The following is a 26,934-nucleotide window of genomic DNA, read 5'->3' as shown; positions in this document are numbered from 1 at the left end:
ATTGCACAAACATTAGAACCAGGTTCTTCTAGTTACTAGCATTGCCTGCAGCTCACCATCTTAAGTCATTCAGCAGCAGCAGCAGAGAGAAAAATGCATCAGAAGCACAGAAGTTCAACATTCCCTAATTCTGTGGCAGCGCTAGGAAGAGAAGAGTAGTACATTCCTCGTTAGGGACCAAATGCCCTGTGAATGTTCCATGAGGGAGGAATGCAAACAGGTGCCTTGCCTAGTCATCTTCCAAAGCTCAATAGGAGACAGACCATGTTTGAGGCCACTGTGTGTTTAAGAATGTAAGCCCTTTGGGAGCAGAGACCTGTCCAGGTCACTTATATAATTCTACCAGTTAACTCTGTCATGGACACTAATGGCATGGCAATAATAAAGTGGCTTCATCACACCTCATTGTTATATACTTACTGAGGCTGGCTCATACGTAACGACAGCCCATTGACTGTTTAAACCATGGGTTTTCAAGCCCACAAGCAAGTGAATCAGCACGCAGATTCCAACACACTCACCACTTCCATTTTGAATCGGCTTTAATCAACAACCCCAGAATTCTGGGTTGTTTAACCCTACAACAACCCAGAGACCCGGGTTTGGATGTCACATCAAACAACCAGGAACAGGGTGTGTTCCTGTGGCTTTTGATTAAAGCCGATTGAAAGTGAAAGTGACAAGCACGCAAGAGGCAATGCGCTCTCTCCCTGGCTCACCAATATATGGATTAAACAGCCCATAAATTGGTGTTAAGACGAGAACCAGGTCAGAGACTTCCAATACAGTGAAAAGTCATCTTTCTGTACCTTGTGTATGTGCCAATATTTAAATTGTGTTTCGCACAATAAACTCTACTGCTCTGAAGAACTCTACTGCTATGAGGACTCCTCCACGCATACGATGTTGCACTTCAGTTCTCAACACCTACGCTACAGCTCCTCTTTGGCACATGTTCTGGCACGACAAACCTTCACGCTCGCTTGCTAACTGAATTTTCCACAAACACAATGTGCTGCTCATAGCAGATGTTGTACAACTAGGTACTGCAAGAGAGGCTGCATTATTTGCAAATATCGTGGAGAGAAAAGGTCCACCAGTAGGTAGCCCTTGATTCCTCGATATAGAACGGAGTTTTATAGACTGCAGGAATGACCAAATATTTCTGAGAACAGTCCCAGCTGCTAATGCAAACATCTCGCTTTATCTACCAAGCACCAGTGGAGCTACTTATACTCTCAATCCTGAAAACAGAGACCAAGCACTTAAGGAACATTTCAAGGAAGAAAAGAAGCATGGCTGTTATTGGCCACCATTCCCTTTACCATGAAAAGCTACCTTTCCAATATCGTGCAAGGTTTTGGCAAATGCGCTGCAAACACAACAAAAACTATTTAACAGAAACGAGAAAGCCCTCTCCAGCTAGAATGGCAAGACACACACTTGCCGTTGGACTCGATGGCCTTGTAGGTCCCTTCCAACTCTGCTGTTCTATGATTCTATGAGGTCAAAAGCACATTTTCATCCCACACAAAATCTGACTAGGCATTAGCAATTTGGATCTGAAGCAGGCCAAGGTTCATACTGGCAGCCCCGCCTTTGGGCATTTTGCAAGGATTCAGCACCGCGTCATTTGCCTTTTGTACACTGCACATATCTAAACAAAAGAGAAGGAATTTAAACTTCCTGAGGCTTTGTTCTGAATCTCTTCCCTGAAATATCCATCTTCCAAATCCTTTAATTACAGTAGGATGAACCTACACTGTTTTCACAACGTACCAGTACAAATGCTTGCAATCCTGGCCTCCCCTTTCTCATATCCTACAAGTATAATAAACCATGTTAATATTTCATACCAGTGTGAAATATGCTGGAGTATCAATTCAACATCTGTTGTCTTTAGGGTTCTGGAGTCCCGTGGTGGCCCTTTCAATTTGTAATTGAGTTCTATACTGAATTAATCAGCAGTTTATCTTTTTTAGTTAAAAAAATCTTCCCTACTAACCTGAATTTACATTAACAATTTATGTCAAATTACCTGCCAAGGCAGAAACGTATTATTCTAGAACTACTGTTCAGTAACGCTGGCTCCTCTTATTTCATTTCTCACATGAGCAGCAGGAACAGCAGCCCAAGCCATTCCACTGGATTACACCTAAGGTTACAGAATCAGCCTCCACCTGAATTTCCAAGGGGGCTGGAAAAGGCTACACCAGGGTTGCAAGTGCTTCAAACAAAGTTAAACAGAAATGCACAAGGGAATTTAATTTATTCCCCACGACTTTCCAAAAGTGCCCCAATTTACACAGGAACAAACTGTAGTGAAATTAACCAGATTTGTTTGGAAGTGAAATTCAAATCACATAAATACTGCTAGAGTAAAAAAACAAAAACCCAATTTCTTAAATCTAATGGTCTTAAATCCACCATCTCGCAACTGCAGCGAGGCGTTGATCTCAGTGACAAGAGGAAGGCAATGAGGGCAGCAAGCTAAGAGAAAAAGGCAGTTTGCACAACTGTGAGCACTGTTACAATGCAGGGGGGCAGGGGCCAGCAGCAATCCTCTGCTAGGTATTAAGGCACATTTGTCATGTTTTACTTATCAACAGGGAAAAAAATAGTCTTCTGAGGGGCCAGGGGAAGAGTCCAAAGACCATATCAGTAAATAATTCTGGGGCACTCCAATAAAAGCTCTGTCCAAACATCACAACAAATATTTCCCACCAACTCAGAGAATCTCCCAAGAAGTATTTGTTCACTGACAACATATATTTTATATTGACAAAGAATTCTTGCTTGCTGCAGAAACACCATACAAGACCTGCACGATGCAACATATTTCTTTCAGCACAGCCCCAACATGTTCTCCAGTTGTAAGGGGTTCTTTTTAAAAAAACCAATGGGTGTTTGAACACCTGTCCCTAAGAAATACATCAACATAATTACCTGGCCTGCATATCTACCCTGTGAGGAGGTAAAAGTGATCACCATACTTCAACAGTCTGTAAACACATCAAGGGACACGAAATTTAATGGTAATTACGTATTTCTGCTAAGTGCAGGCAAAAGTTGCTGTCCTTCCCTGTTCAAGGGTGTTCAGTGTTGAAGGGATGAACACTAAGTCAAAATATTTTGGTGGATCATACATTTTCAGATTACAGAGAAAAGTGGTGAGTAACTACAGGCTTGTCAGAGATGACAGAAATCAGTCCTTTACTACAACTTTTGTGTATAATTTCCTTGTGAGAGAACATTTTTGAAAACAGCTTGAAATCAACCACTACTAGAAAATCTAAGTTTTGTAAACCATCCAGAGAGCTTCAGCTAATGGGCAGTATGTAATAAATAAATAGTTTTTTTTTAAAAAAAAAAATGGGATCATTAATTCCACAGTGTAGACCTTAGAATCGCTCCACAGTGTTTGTACACAAAGTAGAAAGGGTTTTAAGCAGCCCATTAATGAAGGAAAACTGTATCCCTAATTATGTCAGTATTTAAAAAAAGAAATGGGGGAGGGACGCTTGCGTGTTTGTAGAAACAGGAGTATATTTGCACTAATCCTTGCAACTCCTCTGTGAGGAGAGCAATGTGCCCTAGAAAAGCTATGTGGTACAGGTGACACGAGGCAAAGGCATTTGCTCACTCACAGCCTGATCTACTGTCACAGATACACAAAACGTTGGGCACTTATTTTTGTAAAGGGGTCTAATTTTTTTTCCCAGGCATTTGCTTAAGCTCTGTACGCTGTGCCAATGGGGATGCAAGTTACACAGGCAGCTCTCCAGCTTAATGTGTATGGTCTCCCTTGATCTCCATTGTCTGCTGGCAAACTTCCCAGCAAGAAGCCACCTTCCTATGGAGTCATTAAAACGCCAAGTGTCAGCTGGGGGGATTAGCCAGAAGACACCCACACCTGAGCCCTGTAGCAGGGACATGGGCATTTTGATCAGCCCCACTAATGAAGCCAGCATTCATATGCAGCTTGTCACTGCTCCTGAGTGTCAGGCAGCCACACAGGCAGCCTAAATGAGACTGATGAGGCGATAGCGCCTGATCAAGATTAAAGTTTGGACAATTGTCAACCCAACCACCCCAAAAGTCATGACTCTCACCTGTCATCACATCAACTGCTAAAAATAGATGCTTGACCACAAACTATTGTGTTTATGTTCCCTTTATTATTCTTAAAAAAAAAATACCTCTCCCCAAACTACACTATGAAGAGAAGCCTCCTGGATAGTTCCTCCCTGCTCTCTAGTGCTATGGTCCGACTGTGGGAGGGGCAAGAGGTTGCACCTTTCAGCTCATAAACAATGGACCCCCCCCCAAGGTGCTGGGTTGAAGCCCAACTGCAATGGAAATGTGGGCAGAACCATGTACAATGCCTCAGTACTGATGCCTACATGATGGGAACAACCTCCCAGAGCGTGGTTATAGCTCGATGGCTGTGTATGCGGCAAGTCCCAGGTTCCACGCCTGGCACAATTCAGCAAAGGAAGGATCTCAGATGGCAGGGGAAGTCCTTGCTCGGCCTGTGCCATGCTCACCACAGGAGATGGTTCCAGGCCAGATGAATCAGTGGCCTGACGCCAAACCCAATATCCGGTGTGGAATCTGGCATTCTTTTTTCGTTCCCATGGCTGAAAACTGCTCGGAAAAGGGCAAGCTTATTGCCTCCCACTTGTGGCTTCCCTCCCCTCATGCCAAATATTACAGTAACTTTGCAAGGCAGTGAGGTACATAGTACCTTGTCTCAGCACAGAATGTAGACAAACTGGATTTCCTATAGCCCTGGCTCATTTTGATATAAGTAACCAGAAAACACAAAGTACAGCAATACACCACAAGCCCTAGTTCCTCGGAGAAAAGTGAGGCTAATGGCAACATCTCCGCCGAGCACCCCCTCATCTTCCAAGGGTACCTTAGGGCAGAACTGGTTACCAGAATGCACAGTGCTCCTGACACTGTGGGCCACAACTCCCTCACTTGATATTGTTTGCTACACAGAGGAAACTGTTCCTAAACACTGAATGTTAGGAACAGTTTCTAAAGGTAAGTCAGGTCTTGAAAAACATTTCAGATTAGCGAGATGCCCACTAAATGATGGGGATGGAAGTATGAGTGTAAAGAGGGGCTGCAGCCCAGTGGGTGACCCAACTTCCCTTCCCCAATGCCATTCATTATCTCACCTCCTCCCCTTGTCCCCTTCGTCCTCCCTCTCTACCAGCCTTTGCTCAGCTTAATAGATGACCTTCTTGTCATGTGACTGCTAGGCATGCAAATAGGTCCAAGTTGACTGTGGGGAGTGGAGGAAAAGCTGCCAATCATACCTCCTGAAAGTAGTGATATTCCCCCATGCAGTTACTTGTGGCAAAGGGCTTTCTGCAGGCCCTCCGTTAACTTGAATGGTTGCAGGATGCCCAAATTAACATAAAATCTATAACACCAGAAATGGGATCCTAATGCGTTGGCCTAGGCCGTGGGCAGAAAAAAGAACAAGTCTCCAGGGGCCTGGGATTTCCCTTCCCCTGTAACAAGCAGCACGTCCTGCAGAAAGCAAAGAACATAACTTTGTTCCAAGAACTCAACCAGCTGTGCCGCTCTCCCACTTACACGATTTCAGGTAAATTTAGGAGCGCTTGTGAGCAATTGCTCCTGCCCTACAGCAGTCAGATGCTCAGCCTCCTGTCTGAAGCATCCACAGAGCTTTAGGGCTAAAGCAGTTGCCATCTTTGGCAATCCATAACAGCCCCTCTTGAGGCCGGCATCCGAATGAGGAGGATGCTGGATAGAGATAGTCTCTCTGTGCTGCAGCCCGAGGAAGGGCTGTCACACTTGGCACCAACAAAGCCACTTGCTACCTAAAACTCAAGACACACAGTCAAGGGAGTGGGGGGAGAACAGCCCTGCTGGTGTGAGGATGCCTGAGGCAGTGGTAGAAGCTTCAACAACTCATCTTCAAAAGGCAGAGAGCCAGGGCTGGAGAAACCTGCGAAAATTGGCTAAGCCTGCAGTCTTGGTTTCTTTAAGTCGAACATCTTCAAAGTCTGCTATTCTCACTGTAGGGCACAGCAGCTGCCAGAGCAGGTTTGATCCTCTCAGCTTTTGGCAGCTCTCAACTTGAAATTCCAGCAAAAGAAATTTTTCAAGTTGCTATTATTGCCTGTCACAGATTTATAAATATTGTGCACTATGTGTTGTGGCACGGCTCTCTAGGGACGCCGGCGCATGCCAAAAGCGTAGCAGAAAGAAAAAACAGTTCCTCGCCTTCAAATAAATGCTAATTTCTTTAACTGTGCTCACACGATGCTTTTGGTGAACAGCTTCAGTAGTACAGAATATATATCAGAGGGGGGAAAAGGCTGATTGTCTTTTCCAGCAGTATTCAGCTGCTACTTTCATTAAGCTTGTTTAATTAGATTCCAGATGCTAATTTGCAAGTTGATACCAGAGGGTGCAGGACAGTTTGCCTTTGAATCATTTCTCTGTGATGTGATGGTCTTGCAGTACACCACTGCCCTTTCAGAGCTCTATCAAGATATTCTGACAATTAGCACAGAAAGGAGAGGCATTCATCTTGACAGAAAAAAAATATTAATTTGCTACCAATTTTAATGACAAGGGCCCAGAGAATTTTAAAGTTCTCTCCACTGCTGCAGCATCAGCAATTGACAAATTCCACACAACACACATTGGTGGTATATTGAGATCTGCCAAATATTGTTCAGCCCCATTCAATAGAGGGACTGTTATTATGCAACTTCCACACTTTTATGCCAATGAACTTTTTCAAGAGTCAGAGCTAGAGAAAACATCCAAATAAGAGAGATATTCCACTCTGCCCAAGTCAGAGTTCCCTTCAAATTTAAAAATATGCCCCCCACAGAATTATAGAATTTTTGCCTTTGACAAAATCTGTGTTTTATAGTCCATGCCATCTTCAGTAGTTGAGGCAGGATTTGGTTTTTTATTTTTGTTTTAAAAACTGATTGTCTAATAAAACCATTTGTCTTTTAAAGAGAGTAAGGGGGGTTTCCTAGCTGAAGCTCAAAGGAACAGGTACGGGACAAGGAAATATAAGGAGCTTCCCTCAAATTTCACCATATAAACTCCAAGTTCAGTTGTAATATGTTCCGAATGGTAACTTGCTTCATTTTTCCTTGTCAGGATTCACAGGAGCGCATGCACTAAAGGACGGAGCAACCTTCAGAAATGGTGCCACAAGCACTTAAGCCTCTCCTTCTTCCTTTTCTTGACACAACTGTCACCCATTCCCAATCCAGAATGAAAGTTAAGTACTGCTAGTCTGGAGGTCTTGCATATCTCTATGGAAGGTCCCAGGAGCCCAGCCCATCTTTGAGAGACTCGTTAGAACAAAACTTGGGAATTGGCAAATGGGATTACCCTGACACAGTGAGGCTAGGGGACCACTAAGCCACAAACAGCAGCTTCAGCATTCATTTCTAGTTTTAAAAGTCCACAAAAACAAATTCTGTTGTTTTGAGAAATCAGGCAGAACAGAGATCACAGGACCAAGGGCCAGACACACAAGCATTTGAGGAAACTATGGATATGAGACCAACATACCCTGCAAAGTTCTGCTTCCACAAGTTAAGGGTATTGGACTTACACCTGAATTCTCCAGCAGATCAAAATTACAAGTCTTCTGAAGTTTTGTGCCCAACTCTGTACTTGTGTCTTTGTGAAGCAAGTACAAAGAAATAGTGCCAATAACCAACATTATTAGTACAACAAGACCTCCAACCAGTATCTCAAAACAGCTTTAAGTTCTTATCAAGCTGATTTCATACACCGTCAGGTCTCCAGAAGGCTAAAGATGTCTTTGAGCTCTCCCAGTTATGTCACCAGAGAAGCCATATGGGTCATACCCTTCCCTCCAAGCCCTGGGAAGTAATGGTTTGACAGTAATTTGAACGCTTCAAGCCAGACACAGATGACCACAGAGATCATCCAATGCCCAAACACTAAGTTAGGAAGATCTGCGGGAGAATGAATGATCCTTGGGAAGAAAACTTACCTTACAAATAAAAAGTAATATTTTTCAAGCGGACGGTAGTTTTTATATTCATAAAATCATGGTGCTAGGAAAGACCTTAAGCTCTTTATTCCAATCCATCTCCCTATACCCTATGGCAGAACCCTTCATACATTAACTATCCCAGCCCTCACACAATTAACCTGTGTCATCCTTATTGTTCTACAATAAACTATAAGTACTGTACAAAATAACAGAGTAAACGTGAACAAGGTGTCTCCTCAAAGAATGGCTGATTGAAACATTTCAACGATCACATGCTACAGGAAAAGGCTGAAATGCCTTCTGCAGTAATTACTCAAAATATTTTAACTAAGTCAGAGGAAAGGGCTGGAAATTGTTATTACAGTAACTAAAAACTAAGTGTAAAAGATAATACAGGATCAGGGTAGAGACTTGCCTTTTTTCTGAACTAAGCAAACCCCCTCCCATACCACGCTGATGTCGCAATTATACAATTAAATTGTAAGATTACAATGGGAGATTTTTTTTTACCTCCATGTCAGGTTTGAACTTGTCTTCAAAAACAGCCATGGCTGCCAAGGAGCCAGAACCTGAAGCCAGAAAAGAGAAGCCATTAGTCTTAGGTTTATTTATTTATTTACAATACTTACGTACTGCTTCTCATTGGAAACAAATCCTGAAGAGATTTACAGAATAAACAACACTGATGCATAAACCCAAAATAAATAGAGGCTGGTACAAAGATAGCTCATGGCTGGGAAAAGCCAAAGTACATGGATATATTTTCAATAAATGCCTCAAAACACTTTGAATGCCATTTTTTGGTAAAAAGGTAGGATACAAATAAATAAGACACACCAGTGTTGAGGCCTGACGTACATCAGAGAGGAAATCATCCCACAGGGCAGGTGCCACTGCAGGAAAGGCTGTGATGCCACCAAACAGAAATCTGTAGGACAACAGAGCCTATCATTGCATCTAAACCTATTTAGCATTTTAAAAGAACGAATGAACCGCAAAATTTCAGCATGTGACACAAGGTCTTATGGTGATGAAGTTTGAAAACTGGAGCCCTAGTTTCCACCGGCATTTTCTACAATTATTTTCAACAAAATTACAAAGCATAACAAGTACAGTCAGGATCCGAGGAACCACTTACCAAGGTCTGTGTGACCAAGGGTGTGTGTGTGTTGTGTTGAGCCTACAACTCCCACCCCAACCTCCAAATGCTGAATAGGAAATCACTTTTGAAATTGAGAGGACATTCAAATTCTGTGATACAGCATTTGTGGCATAGAGGAGAGAAGGGGTCTGCTGTTCAAAGCAAGTAAGTCAAAATCCCATTGGGCACAGCCAAACCCGTGGGAGCACCTAAAGCAGCTCTTTGAATCCTGGCCTGTTTTTTTATTTTATTTTATTGGGGTCAGCATTTGTAGAATAGCTGTTTTATACATGGTTGTATTAAGCCATGATTGCCCAGAGGCTTTGAGATAAGGCAGGCTAGAACTTTAAACACATTTATATCAGTGGAAGAAACAGACTGTTTTTAATGAGCTGGTTTGGTACATTCACCAAACGGTGTAAGGAGCTAGTTGGCTATTCATTCTCCTCATCTACGGCAATTTATTATGTTGTATTCGTTTTGGGGTTGCTTTTAGTCTGCACTTTGAGCAACAAGGCAGAGCAGACAAAAATGACAAATGTGAACCATATACAAGGGTTTAAACCCACTACATCTCTTCCCATTGCAAGGGCTGCTCCATAAATACACCAACAGAACCGCTCTTCCCCCAAAGTGAGCTAAAGGCATTACAATCACCCATGTTCAGCCTGCAAGAGGACATTTTAAAAAGCAGCCATGACCCTTTTGGCATTCTTGATCTTGCTTTGTTCAGAAGAGAGCAAATCTTCTTTGCATAGAGACATCATTGTGTTTTGATGCAGCCCAGATAATATTTCAAGCTGCTCTACTTTTGGAGATTGAACAAAGTTACCTACAATTTTTTATGCCAATTAGGAGATTTTTTTGGCATTTATTACTTTTTAACTTGTTTTGCATACTGCTATCTATTTAGCTGGGTCACCCAGAAAGCCGTATTTTCCATTTAAAATGATTTGTGTACATCGCTTGACCACCTCAATGGTTTAGTAAAAGAAAAAGGCAGCGATTAAACAGTTTCAAATGAGGTGTCCTGCTGATTTTATCAAGTCTGCTGAATGTATAATGAAAAGAGAGAAGCTGACAGTGACACTGCTGAGAAAATACAGACTATCTTATCTGAACCATTTAAGGAGGTCCAATTATAGATCAAGTTTAAAGGGTAGAGGCAGCAGATTTACAGACACAAATCAATGAACATGGTAATCCCAGCGAATGTGACAGATACTCCTGTTATGGAATATTGCAGTGGTTGAGGATCATTACCTTTACAGTACCAAATACATCACATTTATAAGCAGTGGGGCACTCAAAGCATCCTCTTATACTCCAGGCAATGGCTATTCATTTCAGCCTCAGAGCCACATATGGCTCCATTTTCAAAAAGCTAAAAACGGAAATAAGAAAGAATCCTTTCTGAGGGGCTGACAGGAGAGGAGAGCAACATTCACAGAATGTGTCTACTGCAAAAACAGCAAACTAGAAGAACTGCGCTGGACCACAAGGAGAAGTCAATATTAAAACTGTGCTCAAGGTGCTGTTTAGGGGGCAAGCCCCACAGCCAAGACCCCCTCAGCAGGAATAAGCAGGGTAAGGGGAAAGAAGAGACATGCTGGAGTTTTAACAGGCAAGGTGAGAGCCATGATATGGCAGAAGTAATATTTTACAATTCCTTTCCCACTATTGTGTGGGTAGGGGGCGGGGGAATACAGTGCAAGGATGCATATACAGATATAACCCATAACCTGGTCCAGTTACCACAAAGTCTATACAACTACAACGTACTCATTTTTGACGGTATTAGAACCTGATTTCTATACGAGGCCATGTTGGGAGGGGACACCCTATTTCCCACCCCAAACTCTGATAACTTCACTCCCTGGGGTGAAAGTTAAGTGTCATCCCTCTGCACACACCCCAACTGTGTCTCTGACACAGTTAATGCATTGGGAGGCACTCTCTTTCTGCATACCTCTATCCTGGCATCTGTGTCTTTGTCCTGCTAGTTTGTGACAAGGAGACAGAACCCACGAACTGGCATTCTACGTGTTTGCTAACATGGCATATGCCTTGGATAAAACAACAAAGTAGCATTAATTATGTTTATGTCTAAGGCACTGAACCAGAAGATTGTGTAGCAAACTCCACCTGGGCAGCAGGTGTCCCTCCCTTTTCAAAAGCACCATGAATACTGTCCAATGAATCAGGGCAGTGTCAGCAATTGACCCATTCTCTTCAACACCCCGAATCGCCATTTGGTGACAGGAGTCATGTGGAGTTGTGCAGGTGCCAAACATTCCCCAACACTGAGGAGACTTGGACACTGGTAATCAGAAGGCACTCAGTGTGCGTGGGCTGGAGCCACAGTGCACACGCTCAAGCGGCTAGATCAGGGCACACAATTTCTAAATCCTAGCCCTGAGATTAAATTGAACACAGCCCTGAAATTACACGGACCGCAGAAGTTGTTTTCTTGATTGGACCCAGAGAGGAGGGACATAAAGGATTTCTGCACTAGGCTCAAGGCAGTTACATTCCAGAGTCACAGTGTGCCTTTTATACATCTGATGCTGCAGATACTTTTCTTTTACTGCTGTCCCAAATTAAAGAGATACTGGAATCTCTGATTTGTGCCTTCAATGTGCAAAAGCTCTCTTTGGAGCAAGCAACTCTCAGTGAACTGCACTTCCTTTTACTAAACAGACATCCAGACCTTCAGCACCCAAAAACCTGTTTGCTGCTGCCTCTGCCTGCCACACTGGAGAACATGTGCAGTATGAAGAGAGTAACATTTAGATTTCTCTAATCCATCAGTGTCAGCAGCCCCTGACAGGGCACTTATTCACAAATGCTCATTGTTATTCAATTTGCTGTTCCTCCTAGGTAGAAATCCAGTGCTCTCCACAGACCCATCGATCGGCATCATTTTTCACTCTGGTTCCTGGCTGAGAGGCCCGGTCTCTTGGTGGCATTGCCTGCACTGCAGACAGACATTGCCAATGCATGAAGAGCTGATTTATGAATATGAAACAATGCTGGAGCCGAGAGACCAGCCTCAGCCACAAGAGACCACCGGAATGCATCTCACTGCTTCCCAAGTCTGAACTACAGACTTCAAGCGCTTTAATTTTATGCACGCATTTCATTATATAGCCATGGCCAGAAGCCTTTCTAGACAAGCCAGCAATCAGACAATCTTGCATCGTTTGCTGAAATCCACATTTGTCCTTTGTCAGCATAAACACTTTAATTTGATGTTTTCACTCCTGAGTAAGCACTGAGTATATTTTAAACTCCTTCTGAGGAAGGACACTGCTCTCTATTCAGGCCCCAAATGCTGGATTTTTATTTCCTTTGCCTATTGTAAATGATGACACACAGGTCTTCCTGCCGTATGCCAATTTTTCGTATTATATTGCTTCTAACAACGAGAAGAAGACAGGAGAGGAAATTAGTATTCAGCTTGTAAGTGCTTTGGAAAGGAATTAGTCAAACATTAGTAGTGGTTGTATAAGAAGAGGTTTGTGTGTATCACATTTAACATCTCACATATGAGCAGATATGAGTATTTACACCTCAGCTGCGATGGCTAAATACTTCCGGCTTAGACAGGAATATACGTTTTGAGCTACCAATGGATAATTTTGCTTTTTGTTTCGATAGATGATAGCACTATGAGCTTGGTTGCCAAAACATTAATTTCAGAAACATGCAAGTATTTTGATGTACAAGAGATCAGCCTTCACAGAACTATTAAAACCAAAACCATGTCCTTTTTGCATCATGCTTGTCAGTCAAGAGAATGATGTTCCTTCCTGTCTAAATGTGGCCAAAACTGGGTTATTCAAACTTGGAAATACTGCAAGGCATCATTTATAGCTAGTTTCCAATGAACAGAGCTTGTAGTTTTTCATGTCTGTCTGATTTTATGACAATATTTTTAGATCATAATTTCCCAAGCCTTAAGAGAATGTTTTGGAGCAAAAACATAATATTCTTCCTGCATGACAACTTCACACCCTCAGTCTCCCATATCACATTTAAGTATGTAACACTATTAAAAGCAGCCTGGAAATAATTTTAGATAGACAGACAGAACATGAGCTCTGGACAAATAATTAAATGGCAAATGTATTTATTTTATTTTAAACACTCCCTACCTTTTCTCCTAGGAGGTAAAGATGGCTTACAACAAAAATATAAAAATGAACAAAAACATCCCTTCTATTTACAACACTAAACATTTGAACGCAAAAACAGCTGCAGGAAAACAATGCAACAGCGATCAAAATATTTAAAATATTCAAAACCAGATTTAAAACAGCAAGTTAAAATTATATGAAATGTCTTGCTAAAAAGGAAGATCTTCGCCAGTTTCCCAAAGATCATTAATAAGACCCATTATTACTACTACTACTACTAATAATAATAATATGGCTAGAGTGGTGGACTGGTACTTGGGAGTTGCGGATTCTAATCCCTACTCAGCCACAAAGCTAACTTGGTGACTTTGGGCCAATCACAGACTCTCAGCCTAACTTACAGATTGCTATGAGGATAAAATTAAGAGGAGAATGACCATGTAAGTCACCTTGCAGTTCTTTCAAAAGGGAAAAAGGTGGGATATAAATGTAATAATAACAGGAAGAAGTAGTAGTAGCAGCAGCAAGTAAGACAGGCCTCCCTTAGAAGGGAGTTCCAGAACGTAGATGCAACTACCTAGTTCCAAATAGGTGCATCTCTGGCATTGCTGGGACATAAAAAGAGGACCTCTGAAGATGATCTCAATAGATACATATAGGAAAGAGAAGGCAGTCCTTTAGGCATCCTGATCCTAAAACCAAGGTCGCTACCAGAACATTGAATTGCACCTGGCAAAATATAGGGAGCCAATGTACTTATTTCAGCAAGGAAGTTATCTGCTTCCTGTACGTGGGCCCCTTAACTATCAGTCTGCTGCATTCTGGACCAAATGCAGTTTCCACATGCTCTTCAAAGACAGACAGATGTGAGGTAAACTAATCTTCCCATGTCCCTCCACGACAGCAGAGGGAGAGGGAAAGCAGGGCCATTGTACAGCAGTGCTGAAAGGGCAATTGTTCCTTTCCTTTTCCATCTTTTTAGACTACAAGCTTGCAGGAAGGGACTGTCCTATTTTTTATTGATTATATGTAAGCCGCTCCAGAAGCCTTTTTGGCGGAGTGGGACAAAAATATTTTAAATTACAGATGGGGAACGTCCAGCTCATGAGCTTAACGTCCAGCCCCCAGAGGTTATCCACCTGGTCCATGGAGCCTCTTTGATTTCTACAGGGACCTGGGCTTGGCCTCCAGGACATGCTGCATCCTGTCCAATGGGAGATGGCACAGCACAGGCAAAGCCCACACCACATCCTCCCTAATGTGGGAAGGCACAACACAGGCAAACCCGCCACTTTACCTGTGCCACATCCTCCCCAATGGCTGACACTGGGAGGACTGGATGATGTCAGGGGCATGTGGCCATGACCCTGAGAAAAGGGCTGAAGGGCTGGGGAGGGTGCCATTCAGCCCACCACCACCACCAAAAGTGTTCCTCACCCACACTTTAAATAAAATTAACAAGTAAATAAGTCACTCTGGCCAGGTCACCTGAGGGACGTTATCCAAACCTGCAGCATCAGCGGAGACTGAACAGCCTGATCTTAACCACGTTTAGTTGAAACCAAGTCCTACAGAGTTCAGTGGAATTTGCTCCCAAATGTTGTAACTGCAGCTTCATTTGTTTGGTTGCCGTTTGTTTTTTGTTTTTTAAAATAAGAAAGATTGGCACAGTTGGATAGAAAGAGGCAGATTAACATTGTTAGGCTTCTTAGGCTCAGACGCCTATTTCCACCTAATGAGAGCAGCTCTTGCCAGTCAGTTTTCTTTCACTGGATTCAGTGAACAGTATTCATGGGCTGGACATTCTTTAGGGCATCAAACAAAACTGAGTCAAATGCTGCCTGGTGTAAGGCAGACAAGAGCCTCACAGTTTTGGTTCACTAATCACTCACTATATACACACACAAAGCAAGGTAATTTATGGTTCAGTAGTTTAATAATTTATAAGTTTCAGGGCACATTTATAAATATTAATCCAATTTCATCTTTTATGTTAATTCATATAAGAGCCTGGATAGAATATTACATCATAAATCCTATAATAGCATTCTTTCAAAAAAAATGCACTTTATGCACAGAATAAATAATTTACTACTTTATAGGGTACCATGGCACCATCTATTGGTCTAAAAAAGCCTCTCTGTGTGTGTGTTGCTTTAAACACTGTTATACACATCTGCCTACATATGCCTGGAACTCCTATTTTTCACAGCACTCTCATGAAAGAAAACCAAAAAGGAATCCCCATAAATGTACTGTATAATTGAACTGGGAGTTTCTGTTAAACGTAAAAATATTCCGATGACTAGATTTATTGCACAAGTAGAAAAATATTATATGTTTCAAATAATTTAAGGATAACGATTTACACCCAATAAACATAAAGGCATTATTTCTGTGCGTGTAGAAGGGAATAGCTTTGGAGCAAACTGAGGCTAGGATCAGAGTGAACTGATTGATGGACACAAGCTCGGTAAAGCAGTGCTCAGCAAACACCCATATCATCCTCTACCTACTAAATACTGCAACAATTTCAAAAACAAACCAATAATTAAAAACTCGCTCAGACCCACTCACCCCTGACAGAAGAGCTATTCACCCAAATTTTCAGTCAGCTGAAGTAATTTTGTAGCCGTCAGCCTATAAATCAGCTATATGGGGCCGTTTTAAAAAAGTCTAAAGTGATCCATTCAGTATTATTTCTATAGAGATTCTGATGGCATTTCTGATATTTTGCCTATGTTTTTTGTTTTGTTTTGATGAACAGTTTCCTTGCGATTTGATTCAGTAAAATATCTGTCATTCATCACTGAAACTATGCTCTGGCAAAACCAGGGAGGATAGATTCTTTCTCCCCATACACACACACACAATCACAATTTGCGAGTGAACGAAATTATTTTTAAGAGTCGAGAGAGGTGATAAGACAACAATGACAAAGTAACAGATCCTTGTTTTACTTTCAGTTTCCACACTAACTACATACATGAAATACAATGGACTTCCACTAGCGGGCAGTACAGTTGCCACATTCTAAGTTATGAAAGGGAAGCAACTCACCCATTGTAACATAAGGCAATTTGTCAGTAGATCCATGTGGATAGATGCTGTAAAGGTGGGCCCCGGTGACATCTACTCCACCCAGCACCAAGGCAGCACCAATGTAACCTTGATACCTGGAACATAAATATGTACACCTTGACAACGAGCAAGCAGTAAGGATGCATTTTAAACACAAAAACTTCCTTTTTAAAAGCTACCTCCAAGAGCTTCCGCTTGTACAACTATTTAACATGTATGCATTTTAGAACATGGTAGCTGCTGAACTTGCCCAATTGCACAGCTACGTACATTTTTTACTAAAAGGGAGAGGGGGGTAGCAGCTTTGCTGCTCTCCAAAAGCAGCCCCGCCCATTCAAAAGGGCAGTTAAGTCACCTGAATAGCATCTGCTTCAGCATTCGGTTGGCTGTGACCACCCTTGGGAGCCGCCCAGTGGAGAGCGAGTGGAGTTCCATGTTGGAAGAAATCATCTGAGTTGTCATTTCAGTGTCTGCAGCTGTCCCAGCGCCACAACAACTGCAAACATATTGTGCGTCATTTAGTAAACAAACATTTAACTTTTTTTCCAGTTTTTCTAAGCCACTCTGGGTGCCTTTTTGGCTAAAGAGCTGGGGGAAAACACTTTAAGGGCACAAGCTTATGCATGTTTTCATTTTTAAAAAATATTTTTATTTTTTAAATGGTTTTAATCTTTTGAACCATGCAGAGAGCTTCAGCTTTTGAGCAGTATAGAAATGAAATGAAACAAATAAATGTTTAGGCAGAAAAAAAGTCCCACAACTCTAAGCATTCCCCAGCCTAAATATTCATTCTCTCCTACTTTTAATGGGTTTGCTCCATTAGGAGCAGTCTGCCGCTTTCTTTGTGAATATGAATCCTACTTATTTATTTTTTGACAACATGTATACTTACTAGATGTTTGGAGAGATATAGTGTATTTTTGAACAGTTCTTGTCAGCAACCACCATGCCTTCAGTGGCTCTTGTATCAGCTCCAAGTACAATCCCATCCTGGAAAAAGAAAGAGTTCCTGAGCTGCAATCCTGGGAATAAGTCCCACTTGAATTCAGTGGGACGTACTCCTCAGTAGAGATGTACAGGATCACACAGTCTTACAAACTGGAAGTGGGCACTGCAAGAGCCACACCAATGTTACTGTAACAACCACAGGTAGAGGAGCCAGGCCTCACCTTAAACACCACTCCAGCAATGGTGGTCCCCGTCTTACGGGCTGTGGGAAGTCGAAGACCCTTCTTGGACCCCTCTGCTCCTAACTGTGCATTCCTGCAATGGGAGAGAATACTAAAATGAGAAAACAATGTCAAAAAGATTCCAAACTCCCCACCCTTGATGGAACAGGTACAGGCCAAGTGAATTCTGTGTGTGGAAGCTTTTACCAGCAGCTGGTATTTATTAAAACATTTGCATCCCGCCCTATATCACTAGGATCTGAGGGCAGCGTACCGATAAAATCAGAACAATGTAAACAATAAATAATACACACAGCTAAAAACGTATTAAATCATTAACAAATTAAAACCAGTAGAGCTGTATGGACCAATGGTCTGACCCAATAAGGCAGCTTCCTCTGTTTTGATGACTGGCAGCGACTCTCCCAGATGTCAGGCCGAGGCCTTGCCCAGACCTGCTGCTGGGCGTCTTTTTCAATTGCTTTCAGAAGGTACGTCAATTGCTTAACCACAGTGATCCACACATTGGTAACCTCATGACTAGACTACTGTAATTCTCTATGTGGGGCTGACCTTAAGGCTGGTTCTGAAGATGCAGCAAGTGCGTCTTGAGTGGCGTGCTTTGCCATGTGCACGTAACACCTGTGCTGAAAGGCTTGCACTGGCTGCCAGGTTCAAGGTATTATTACTTCCAGGTTCCCTGAAAGACCGGATCCCACTATATAGACCAGTTAGACCACTGTGGTTTTTGGAAAAGTACGGGTACAATTCTATGCATGTTTAGACAGAAAATCCTACAACTCCCAACATTCCCCAGCCATCCATGCTGGGCAGGGAATGCTGGGAATTGTAGTACTTTCTTCTGTTTAAACATGCATAGGTCTGTGCCCTTACTTTGCTTTTAAGTAAGCTTGACTGTGGGCCGGGCTACCTGTCAGCTACAACAACAGACCATTTCAGGTGCCCACACAAGTCAGCCGGAATTTTCCTAGGCGAGATGAACCCCACATTTTCCCCAAACACCACCCACATGCCCCCTCAAATACACTCCGGGTCAAAATTCCTGCTCACCACCTGGCACTCTTTCATTCCCAATACTGGAATTATTTGCGGGGGGGGGGGGGGGGAGAGGCTCCTTCACAACTATTTTTTAAAAAACTATAGGGGGAATGGAATCAGAACTTGGATAAAATGGGATGAGGGATTAAAGGCGGGGGCTTATGGGTTTTATTAAGTGCCTTCGTACATTTCCTTGTGTAATTTGAGCACTGCTCCCCCCCACACACCTGGCTCAGCTTCTGACATTAAAGATGCAGAGGCAAACCCCCAGGTCCTCTCCCCAAAATGCAGTTCAGAAACCCAGAGATTTTAAACATAAAATAAATACCTCCCCCACCCACACCCACCCCAGTTCCTGAGGAAAAATACCATCTTCCTTCCACCCTAGGAAATAAGGAATCAATCCCACTCCCCTTATTTGGGGACAGGGAGTAAGAAGGGGTGCCATGGGGGGAGGGGTGTCAGGTGCTACTTAGAGGGGCATTGTGAGGGTTGCTATTTTGGGGGTTTGCTTCGGCACTTTTCAGGGGAACATTGTGGGGTTATTTCAAAGAGGGGGGAGAGGGGTGCCATTTTCAGGGGTTTCCTCAAACCCTATTTGGGGGGATATTATTGGGGGTCGCTATTTGGGGGCATGGGAAAGAGGGGTGCCATTTTCAGGGGTTTCCTCAAACCCTATTCGGGGGGGGGATATTATTGGGGGTTGCTATTTTGGGACATGGGAAAGAGGGGTGCCATTTTCAGGGGTTTCCTCAAACCCTATTCGGGGGGGGATATTATTGGGGGTTGCTATTTTGGGGCATGGGAAAGAGGGGTGCCATTTTCAGGGGTTTCCTCAAACCCTATTCGGGGGGGGATATTATTGGGGGTTGCTATTTGGGGGCATGGGAAAGAGGGGTGCCATTTTCAGGGGTTTCCTCAAACCCTATTCGGGGGGGGGGATATTATTGGGGGTTGCTATTTGGGGGCATGGGAAAGAGGGGTGCCATTTTCAGGGGTTTCCTCAAACCCTATTGGGGGGGATATTATTGGGGGTTGCTATTTTGGGGCATGGGAAAGAGGGGTGCCATTTTCAGGGGTTTCCTCAAACCCTATTCGGGGGGGGGGATATTATTGGGGGTTGCTATTTTGGGGCATGGGAAAGAGGGGTGTCATTTTCAGGGGTTTCCTCAAACCCTATTCGGGTGGGATATTATTGTGGGTCGCTATTTGGGGGCATGGGAAAGAGGGCTGCCATTTTCAGGGGTTTCCTCAAACCCTATTTGGGTGGGATATTATTGTGGGTCGCTATTTGGGGGCGTTGGGAAAGAGGGTTGCCATTTTCAGGGGTTTCCTCAAACACTATTCAGGGGGATATTATTGGGGGTCGCTATTTTGGGGCAGGGGAAAGAGGGTTGCCATTTTCAGGGGTTTCCTCAAACACTATTCAGGGGGATATTATTGGGGGTCGCTATTTTGGGGCAGGGGAAAGAAGGGTGCCGTTTTCAGGGGTTTCCTCAAACACTATTCAGGGGGACTAATGGGGGGTCGTTATTTCAGGACGGAAGGGGGGGCATTTTCGGATTTTCGCCCGGTGTTGTTGGGACGGGGCTCCTAAAAGCCCCTTCAGGAGACCCCCCATCCCCATCCTCCGGGGCTGCGTGTGGCGGCCGAGTTTCCCTCGGACAGGAGCCGGCGGCTCTTCCGCCTCAGAAACATCCCGAGGGAGACACGAATAAATAAAAGTTGAGGCAAATGAATCCCGCCATGAATGCCCTCCCTATCTCCTCCTCAGCCACCGCGGCGGAGGTAGGCCTCAGCGCCGCCTGAGTCACGGCGCGCCTCCTCCCTCACGGCTGCTGCCGCCGCCACCGTCCCGCTGCGCTCGGCTTCCCCTTCTTCCCCGCCCCTCCATCCTCCGCCCCGGTTCCTTCGGCCGGCTCCCCTCCGCGCCGCCACTGACCGGGCGCAATTGTGGAAGCTGAACCCGCCCGCGGTGGAGGCGCCTTGCGAGGCCTGCAGGACCGAGAGCGTCGCCATCTTGCTCTGCGCTTTCGCTTTGCTTTGGCCTCGGAGTAGGAAGCGGAACCGGCCTCGGCTGACGAGCAGGAGGAGGCGGGGAGCGGCGGCGGCGGCGGCGGCGGCGGCGGCCTGCCGAGTCACTCCCACCGGCTGGTGGGAGGGAGGGAGAAGCCGCCTCACGGCCCTCCCTTCAGCGCCAGCCGCGGGCCCTCACTCCTTCCCGCCAAAACCTGAGGAGAAATAGTAATGAAAAAAGGGTAAAATCCAACGTGAAAGTAGACTCATTGAAATGACTGGGACGTATGTTAGTCAGGGTTTACTGACTAACATAACATTCACTTAAATGGGTTTACTCTGAGTAGGACTTACATTGGATTTTACCTAGGGTGACCCTATGAAAAGGAGGACGGGGCTCCTGTATCTTTAAGAATTGTATTGAAAAAAGAATTTCCCCAGGTGTCATTTGTATATAGGGAGAACCTGGTGAAATTCCCTCTTCATCACACCAGTTAAAGGTGCAGGAGCTATACTAGAGTGACCAGATTTTGCAGCAAGTGGTTAGTGAACATGTTTAAACTGCAGGAGCCCTGCCCTGTTTTGTATCTGGTCACTCTAGTATAGCTCCTGCAGCTCTAACTGTAGTGATGAAGAGGGAATTTCACCAGGTTCTCTATATATACAAATGACACCTGCTGAAATTCCCTTTTCTATGCAACTCTTAAAGATACAGGAACCCGGTCCTCCTTTCCATATGGTCACCCTAGATTTGGTTAAAGGCTGATGCCACTGAGGGCAAATGAAACTGAATCCATAACCTTGGTTTCCTTTCACTGACACTGACAGGAAAGCAAAATCAATCAATCAATAAGATATTTCTGCTGCTGATGATAGTGATGTCGATGTCTCAGAGCATGGTCTGAGGTAGGGTGACCATATGAAAAGGAGGACAGGGCTCCTGTATCTTTAACAGTTGTAATGAAAAGGGAATTTCAGCAGGTGTCATTTGTATATATGGAGAACCTGGTGAAATTCCCTCTTCATCACAACAGTTAAAGCTGCCCTCTTTTAAATCTGGTCACTCTAGTATAGCTCCTGCAGCTTTAACTGTTGTGATGAAGAGGGGATTTCACCAGGTTCTCCATACATACAAATGACACCTGCTGAAATTCCCTTTTCTGTGCAACTGTTAAAGATACAGGAGTCCTGTCCTCCTTTTCATATGGTCACCCTATTTTACCCAAAGAGGCCGCGGCGGCGACAACCATTTATTTTTATTAATATAGGGTGACCATGTGAAAAGAAGGACAGGGCTCCTGTATCTTTAACAGTTGCATAGAAAAGGGAATTTCAGCAGGTGTCATTTGTACATATGAAGAACCTGGTGAAATTCCCTCTTCATCACACCAGTTAAAGGTGCAGGAGCTATACTAGAGTGACCAGATTTAAAAGAGGGCAGGGCACCTGTGGCTTTACCTGTTGTGATGAAGAGGGAATTTCACCAGGTTCTCCATATATACAAATGACACCTGCTGAAATTCCACTTTCAATACAACTGTTAAAGATACAGGAGCCCTGTCCTTTTCACATGGTCACCCTAATTAATTAGAACTTTTATATAGCGCCTTTTATTATCAAAACACAGTACAAAATTAATTCAGGGCACGATCCTACACAGGTTTAGTCAGGGAAAAATAGCTGTGGGATGCTGGGAGTTGTAGGCCTTTTTTCTGTGTCTAAATCTGCATAGGATTGTGCCTAATTGGATTCCACCCTTAGAAGAAGAAGAAATTATTATTGTTGTTGTTGTCGTCTATATTGCCCAATAGCTGAAGCTTTCTGGATGGTTCGCAACAATTCACAAGAAAAAATACAGCAAGGAATTTTAAATATACAAAATTTTAAAACAATTTAAAGCACAGTCCTAAACATAGACAGGAAAAGGTCTGACAACTCCCAGCATTCCACAACCCTGGGTGTTGTAGGACTTTTTTATTCTAAACATGCATAGGATTGCACTTTTAAATACTACCAGCCGTTTCAGTAAAAATATTAGGCCTGTTTAGATAGCTGGTATAAATGCCCCATCATATGCCATTAAATGCCTGGGAGTGGAGGACAGGTTTAACCTGGTGTTGAAAAGTTGACAATGTTGGAGCAAGTTGGTGAAAAACTTTTAGAGCATCTAAAGATGCTTTGACAAAGGTACATAACAGGGTAGTAATGGAAGTCAGCTAAGACATAGAAAGGAAGTATCATTTCAATGCTGGGAGCTCTAAGACTTCTCTGCCACAAGTCTTTCCTTGAAGAAACAACCGACCCCCTCTTCCACCACCCCAAAAAACCAAAATAAAATTACACAATCCAAATTTCCCTTTATGGATGTGCTGTTTTCCTATTCAAAAATACACACACACCCTTCAAAATGGGCCAGTTTTCTTGAAAAAGAGAGTGACACCAAAGCTTATTATTAATAGAGATTTGCAAACACATCCATTAATGTTTAAAGTAAAATATTGTAAGTATCCAAACCTAAATGGTCACAATGGCAAATATTTGTACCAGTGACTTAATTCAACCTTGTACTTGAGGTGTAAAATAGGGTGGCCATATGGAAAGGAGGACCAGGCTCCTGTATCTTTAACAGTTACATAGAAAAGGGAATTTCAGCAGTTGTCATTTGTATATATGGAAAACCTGGTGAAATTCCCTCTTCATCACAACAGTTAAAGCGCAGGAGCTATACTAGAGTGACCAGATTTAAAAGAGGGCAGGGCACCTGCAGCTTTAACTGTTGTGATGAAGAGGAAATTTCACCAGGTTCCCCATATATACAAATGACACCTGCTGAAATTCCCTTTTCAATACTACTGTTAAAGATACAGGAGCCCTGTCCCCCTTCTGTCCTCCTCCTGTCCCCCTCTGTAAAACAAACCGCCCTGCCCTGAACCTCCCACATCCGTTTGCTCTCCCTGTCTGGTGTTTGAATCACATACTTACAAAACTTGTGCCTTGTTCCCTGAAATCATCAACACTGATCCTCAAATACATTCATTTATGCACATGGAGAAATACTGGCCTTTTCAAGTTTGTAGCCTTAGGACATAATCTACTGGTGTAGCTGCTGCAAGGAAGTCTGGTCCGACACATATTGATTTGGAAATTAATCCCAATGGGTTTAGTGGCACTTATTCCTAAGTCTATATGAATAGGATCGCTGAACTGCCTGCGGAAGGATGAAGGATGCCTCAATGTTGCGTACTGCAGAACAAGTGAGTTATATCTGCTCTATATTGGGCTAGGGGAGCATTCTTTGGCTTTTTCAGCCATCGCATTTCCCACCTAACCCAGTTTCATTTGCTGGCTGCTGCTGGTGGCATCACATGCAGTTGTACCGAAGAGAGAATCCTAGCAAATGCAGCTCCTCCCAGTTCTGCCAACATTATGACCAGCAAAGTTGTAGAATTGTCCCGAAGTCTCAAGAGTTGTGGCCCGTTCTAGCTGTGTGCTCCTTGTGTTCACTCGTTTGTGGTTCACCCTAAAATCTTCTTTCTGTCCTTTATTTTGCTGGGGATTCAAACTTTTTCTATGCCCATTTCTTAGCCGACACTGTTGTTAACTGAAGTCAGTTCAACTGTGCATATCATCGGAAGCTACACCAGAGCAAAAGGTTTTTGCAGGACCCAGCCCTAGAGACGAGGAAGCAATTAACTCCAGCATGTTCGCAATTGTTCATCCAGTCCACCATCTGCTGGATGTCTGTTGCTGTTGGTGGTCCAGGAGGGAGGGGCTGGATTCATGAGCCCAACTGGAATACAGGTGGCGAAGAAGATCCTGGAGAGGTTTGGGAAAAGGAGCAACTTGTGAAAGCAAACTGTTGGGATGAATATGCTTTGCTGACTGTTGAAGTGGTTCAGGCCTTTCTTTATGAAGTCTGTATGTCAAACAAGATCATGTAGGCTCCTGGTAGCAATTAACGATAAACTTGAGAAAAGTTCCTGTGATTTAAAAACTATTATATTGGTGCAGCGTAATACTGCAAAAAAAGCAAATGCAATTTTATTTGTTTATTTCATTTATATACTACCCAATAACTGAAGATCTCTGGGCAGTTCAAAACAAATAAGGTTGCATCACTAGAAATATAGTTTCTAAAAGAATTTGGAAAAGCATAGAAAAGGGCAACTAAAATGATAAAGGGTCTGGAGCAACTCTCTTATGAGGGAAGGTTACAACAGCGGGGATTGTATAGAGTGATCATATGAAAAGGAGGACGGGGCTCCTATATCTTTAGCAGTTGTAAAGAAAAGGGAATTTCAGCAGGTGTCATTTGTATGCATGCAGCACCTGGTGAAATCCCCTCTTCATCACAGCAGTTAAAGCTGCAGGAGCCCTGCCTTCTTTTGTATCTCATCCATATTAACTCTCTCCAGGGACTTGTTTTTTGTTATGCCTGAAAGCAGCTGAAAGGTACCCAACATTTTCCAAACAGCAAAGCTGGGGAAATGGCCAGAGCTAATTCTTGCCTCTTTGATGTTGTCCACAGAAATTGTGGGATCCCCTACATATGCTAGACCTTGAGGATGCAATGGAATCTCAGGCTCATCTCATTCCCATCTCGGGTTCACCCCAGATGTCTTTCTCAAACATGGAAGCTGCCAGCCAGCCCAAATCCCACGGAAATAGAGTTGCTTCGGCCTTGCCGGAGCAAACTGGCAGGTTTGTAACTAGCGCAGGTGTGTAGTTCCTGCTTAGTGAGATGTCTAAGTTGTGCAAAACTACCTTGACTGTTACATCTCATCAGGTTATGCATAATCTTTAAAGATCTGGCGTGAGTGACAGTTGCTTCTTCAGGCAGAAAATTGAGTATAAATCTTGCATGTGGGCCCCGGCTCGTTGCTGAGCTGCGCACACTTGAAGTCTTGTCCTCAGGAAGGTCTACAAACAAATGGCCCTGAGCGGGAATGTGGCAAGCAGGGAGCCAACCTCTAATTGGCTGAATTAGACCTCTAGCGAGAGGGATGCGGGTAACCTGAGCCTCATCTGGTGCTGGACTCCAGCACCTTCACGCTGACCTCTCCCTCCTGTAGGGATTACGTGGCTGAAGTTGGGAACGATTTGCAGGCTCCCCAAGAAATCTATTAGAGGCCGCCAAGGGAACAGGTTGAGGATTAGTCTGTGTTACAAAGCCAGAGGCATCTTGGGTGTTCCTGAGGGGGTGCAGGTTTGCTAGGATCCAGTCTGGGGCAAAGAGTGAGGAAAGTTTGTGCAGATTTTTTTTTTAAAAAAACACCACTGCTTCTCTCCTAGTATATACATAAGAACGCAAGAAGAGCCCTGATGCTGGATCAGACCAAGGGTCCATCTAGTCCAGAGCTCTGTTCACACAGTGGCTAACCAGTTGCACCACAAAATTATGCCCGGTGTTGAGAAAGTCAATAGGGAGATATTTTTCCTCCCTCTCTTATACTGTGAGAACTCAAATGGGTCATCCCATGAATCTGAATGGTAGGAGATTCAGGACAGATCAAAGGACGTCCTTCTTCGTCTTCACACAGCACAGAGTTAAACTACGGAATTCTCTTCCACAAGATCCAGTGATGGCCACCAATTTGGATGGCTTTAGAAGGGGGGTTAGGCAAATTCATGGAAGAGCTTCGGCTATTGGGTGGTATAAAAATATAATAAATAAATAAATAAGAAGGCCATCAATGGCTACCCATCCTAATGGCTATATGCTACTTCCAGTATCAGAGGCAATATGCCTATGCATGCCAGTTGCTGGGGAACATGGGCAGAAGGGTGCTATTAAACATGTCCTGTTTGTGGGTCCCTGGTCAACACCGGTTGACCACTGTGTGAACAGAAAGCTGGACTAATTAGGCCCTCGGTCTGATCCAGCATCAGGGCTCTTCTTTTGTTCTAAATTATAGCCTTGAACGGTCCACATTTGCTTCCTCTCTCTGATCTAGAGAAACACAATCAGTTTGATGCAGTTGATATATGGTGAATTGGGAAGTTGTGATTTTGGTGTTGTTGTCAAGATTCAGTTGACAGTGTCCTAGAAAACATCACAGCTGCCACATGCTGGGTCAATGTTTTAATTCAGCTGTGCACCACAACTCCAAGGTCTCCTGCCTGATCTGCCCCAGCTGGATCAGACCCCATCAGCATATATGTGAATTTAGGATTTTTAAAGGATTTTTTGCCCATTCACAGTTTGGAGATGCCCTTTTGGAGCTCTTCACAATCCCCTTTTGTTTTTACCACCCCGGATAATTTGGCATCAGCAAACGTGGCCACCTT

At 43.6% G+C, this 26,934-nt stretch overlaps 1 protein-coding gene across 1 annotated transcript in view; it reads right to left on the bottom strand.

Moving 5' to 3' along the window:
• The window catches only part of PSMB7 (proteasome 20S subunit beta 7), a 28,725-nt gene extending 8,034 nt beyond the window's left edge, over positions 1 to 20,691 (bottom strand). The window contains exons 1-6 of the mRNA XM_063144711.1: positions 20,573 to 20,691; positions 17,572 to 17,665; positions 17,295 to 17,392; positions 16,758 to 16,898; positions 16,382 to 16,497; positions 8,552 to 8,610 (exon numbers count right to left, since the gene is read on the bottom strand). Coding sequence (XP_063000781.1) covers positions 8,552 to 8,610; positions 16,382 to 16,497; positions 16,758 to 16,898; positions 17,295 to 17,392; positions 17,572 to 17,665; positions 20,573 to 20,649 — 585 coding nt within the window. The 5' untranslated portion in view covers positions 20,650 to 20,691. The remainder of the gene's footprint in view (positions 1 to 8,551; positions 8,611 to 16,381; positions 16,498 to 16,757; positions 16,899 to 17,294; positions 17,393 to 17,571; positions 17,666 to 20,572) is intronic.
• Between the last annotated feature and the right edge of the window lie 6,243 nt (positions 20,692 to 26,934).

This window comes from Elgaria multicarinata, chromosome 19 (genome assembly GCF_023053635.1).
Source record: "Elgaria multicarinata webbii isolate HBS135686 ecotype San Diego chromosome 19, rElgMul1.1.pri, whole genome shotgun sequence".
In the NCBI taxonomy this organism is placed as follows: Eukaryota; Metazoa; Chordata; class Lepidosauria; order Squamata; family Anguidae; genus Elgaria; species Elgaria multicarinata.
This window is presented reverse-complemented; position numbering and strand designations above follow the sequence as displayed.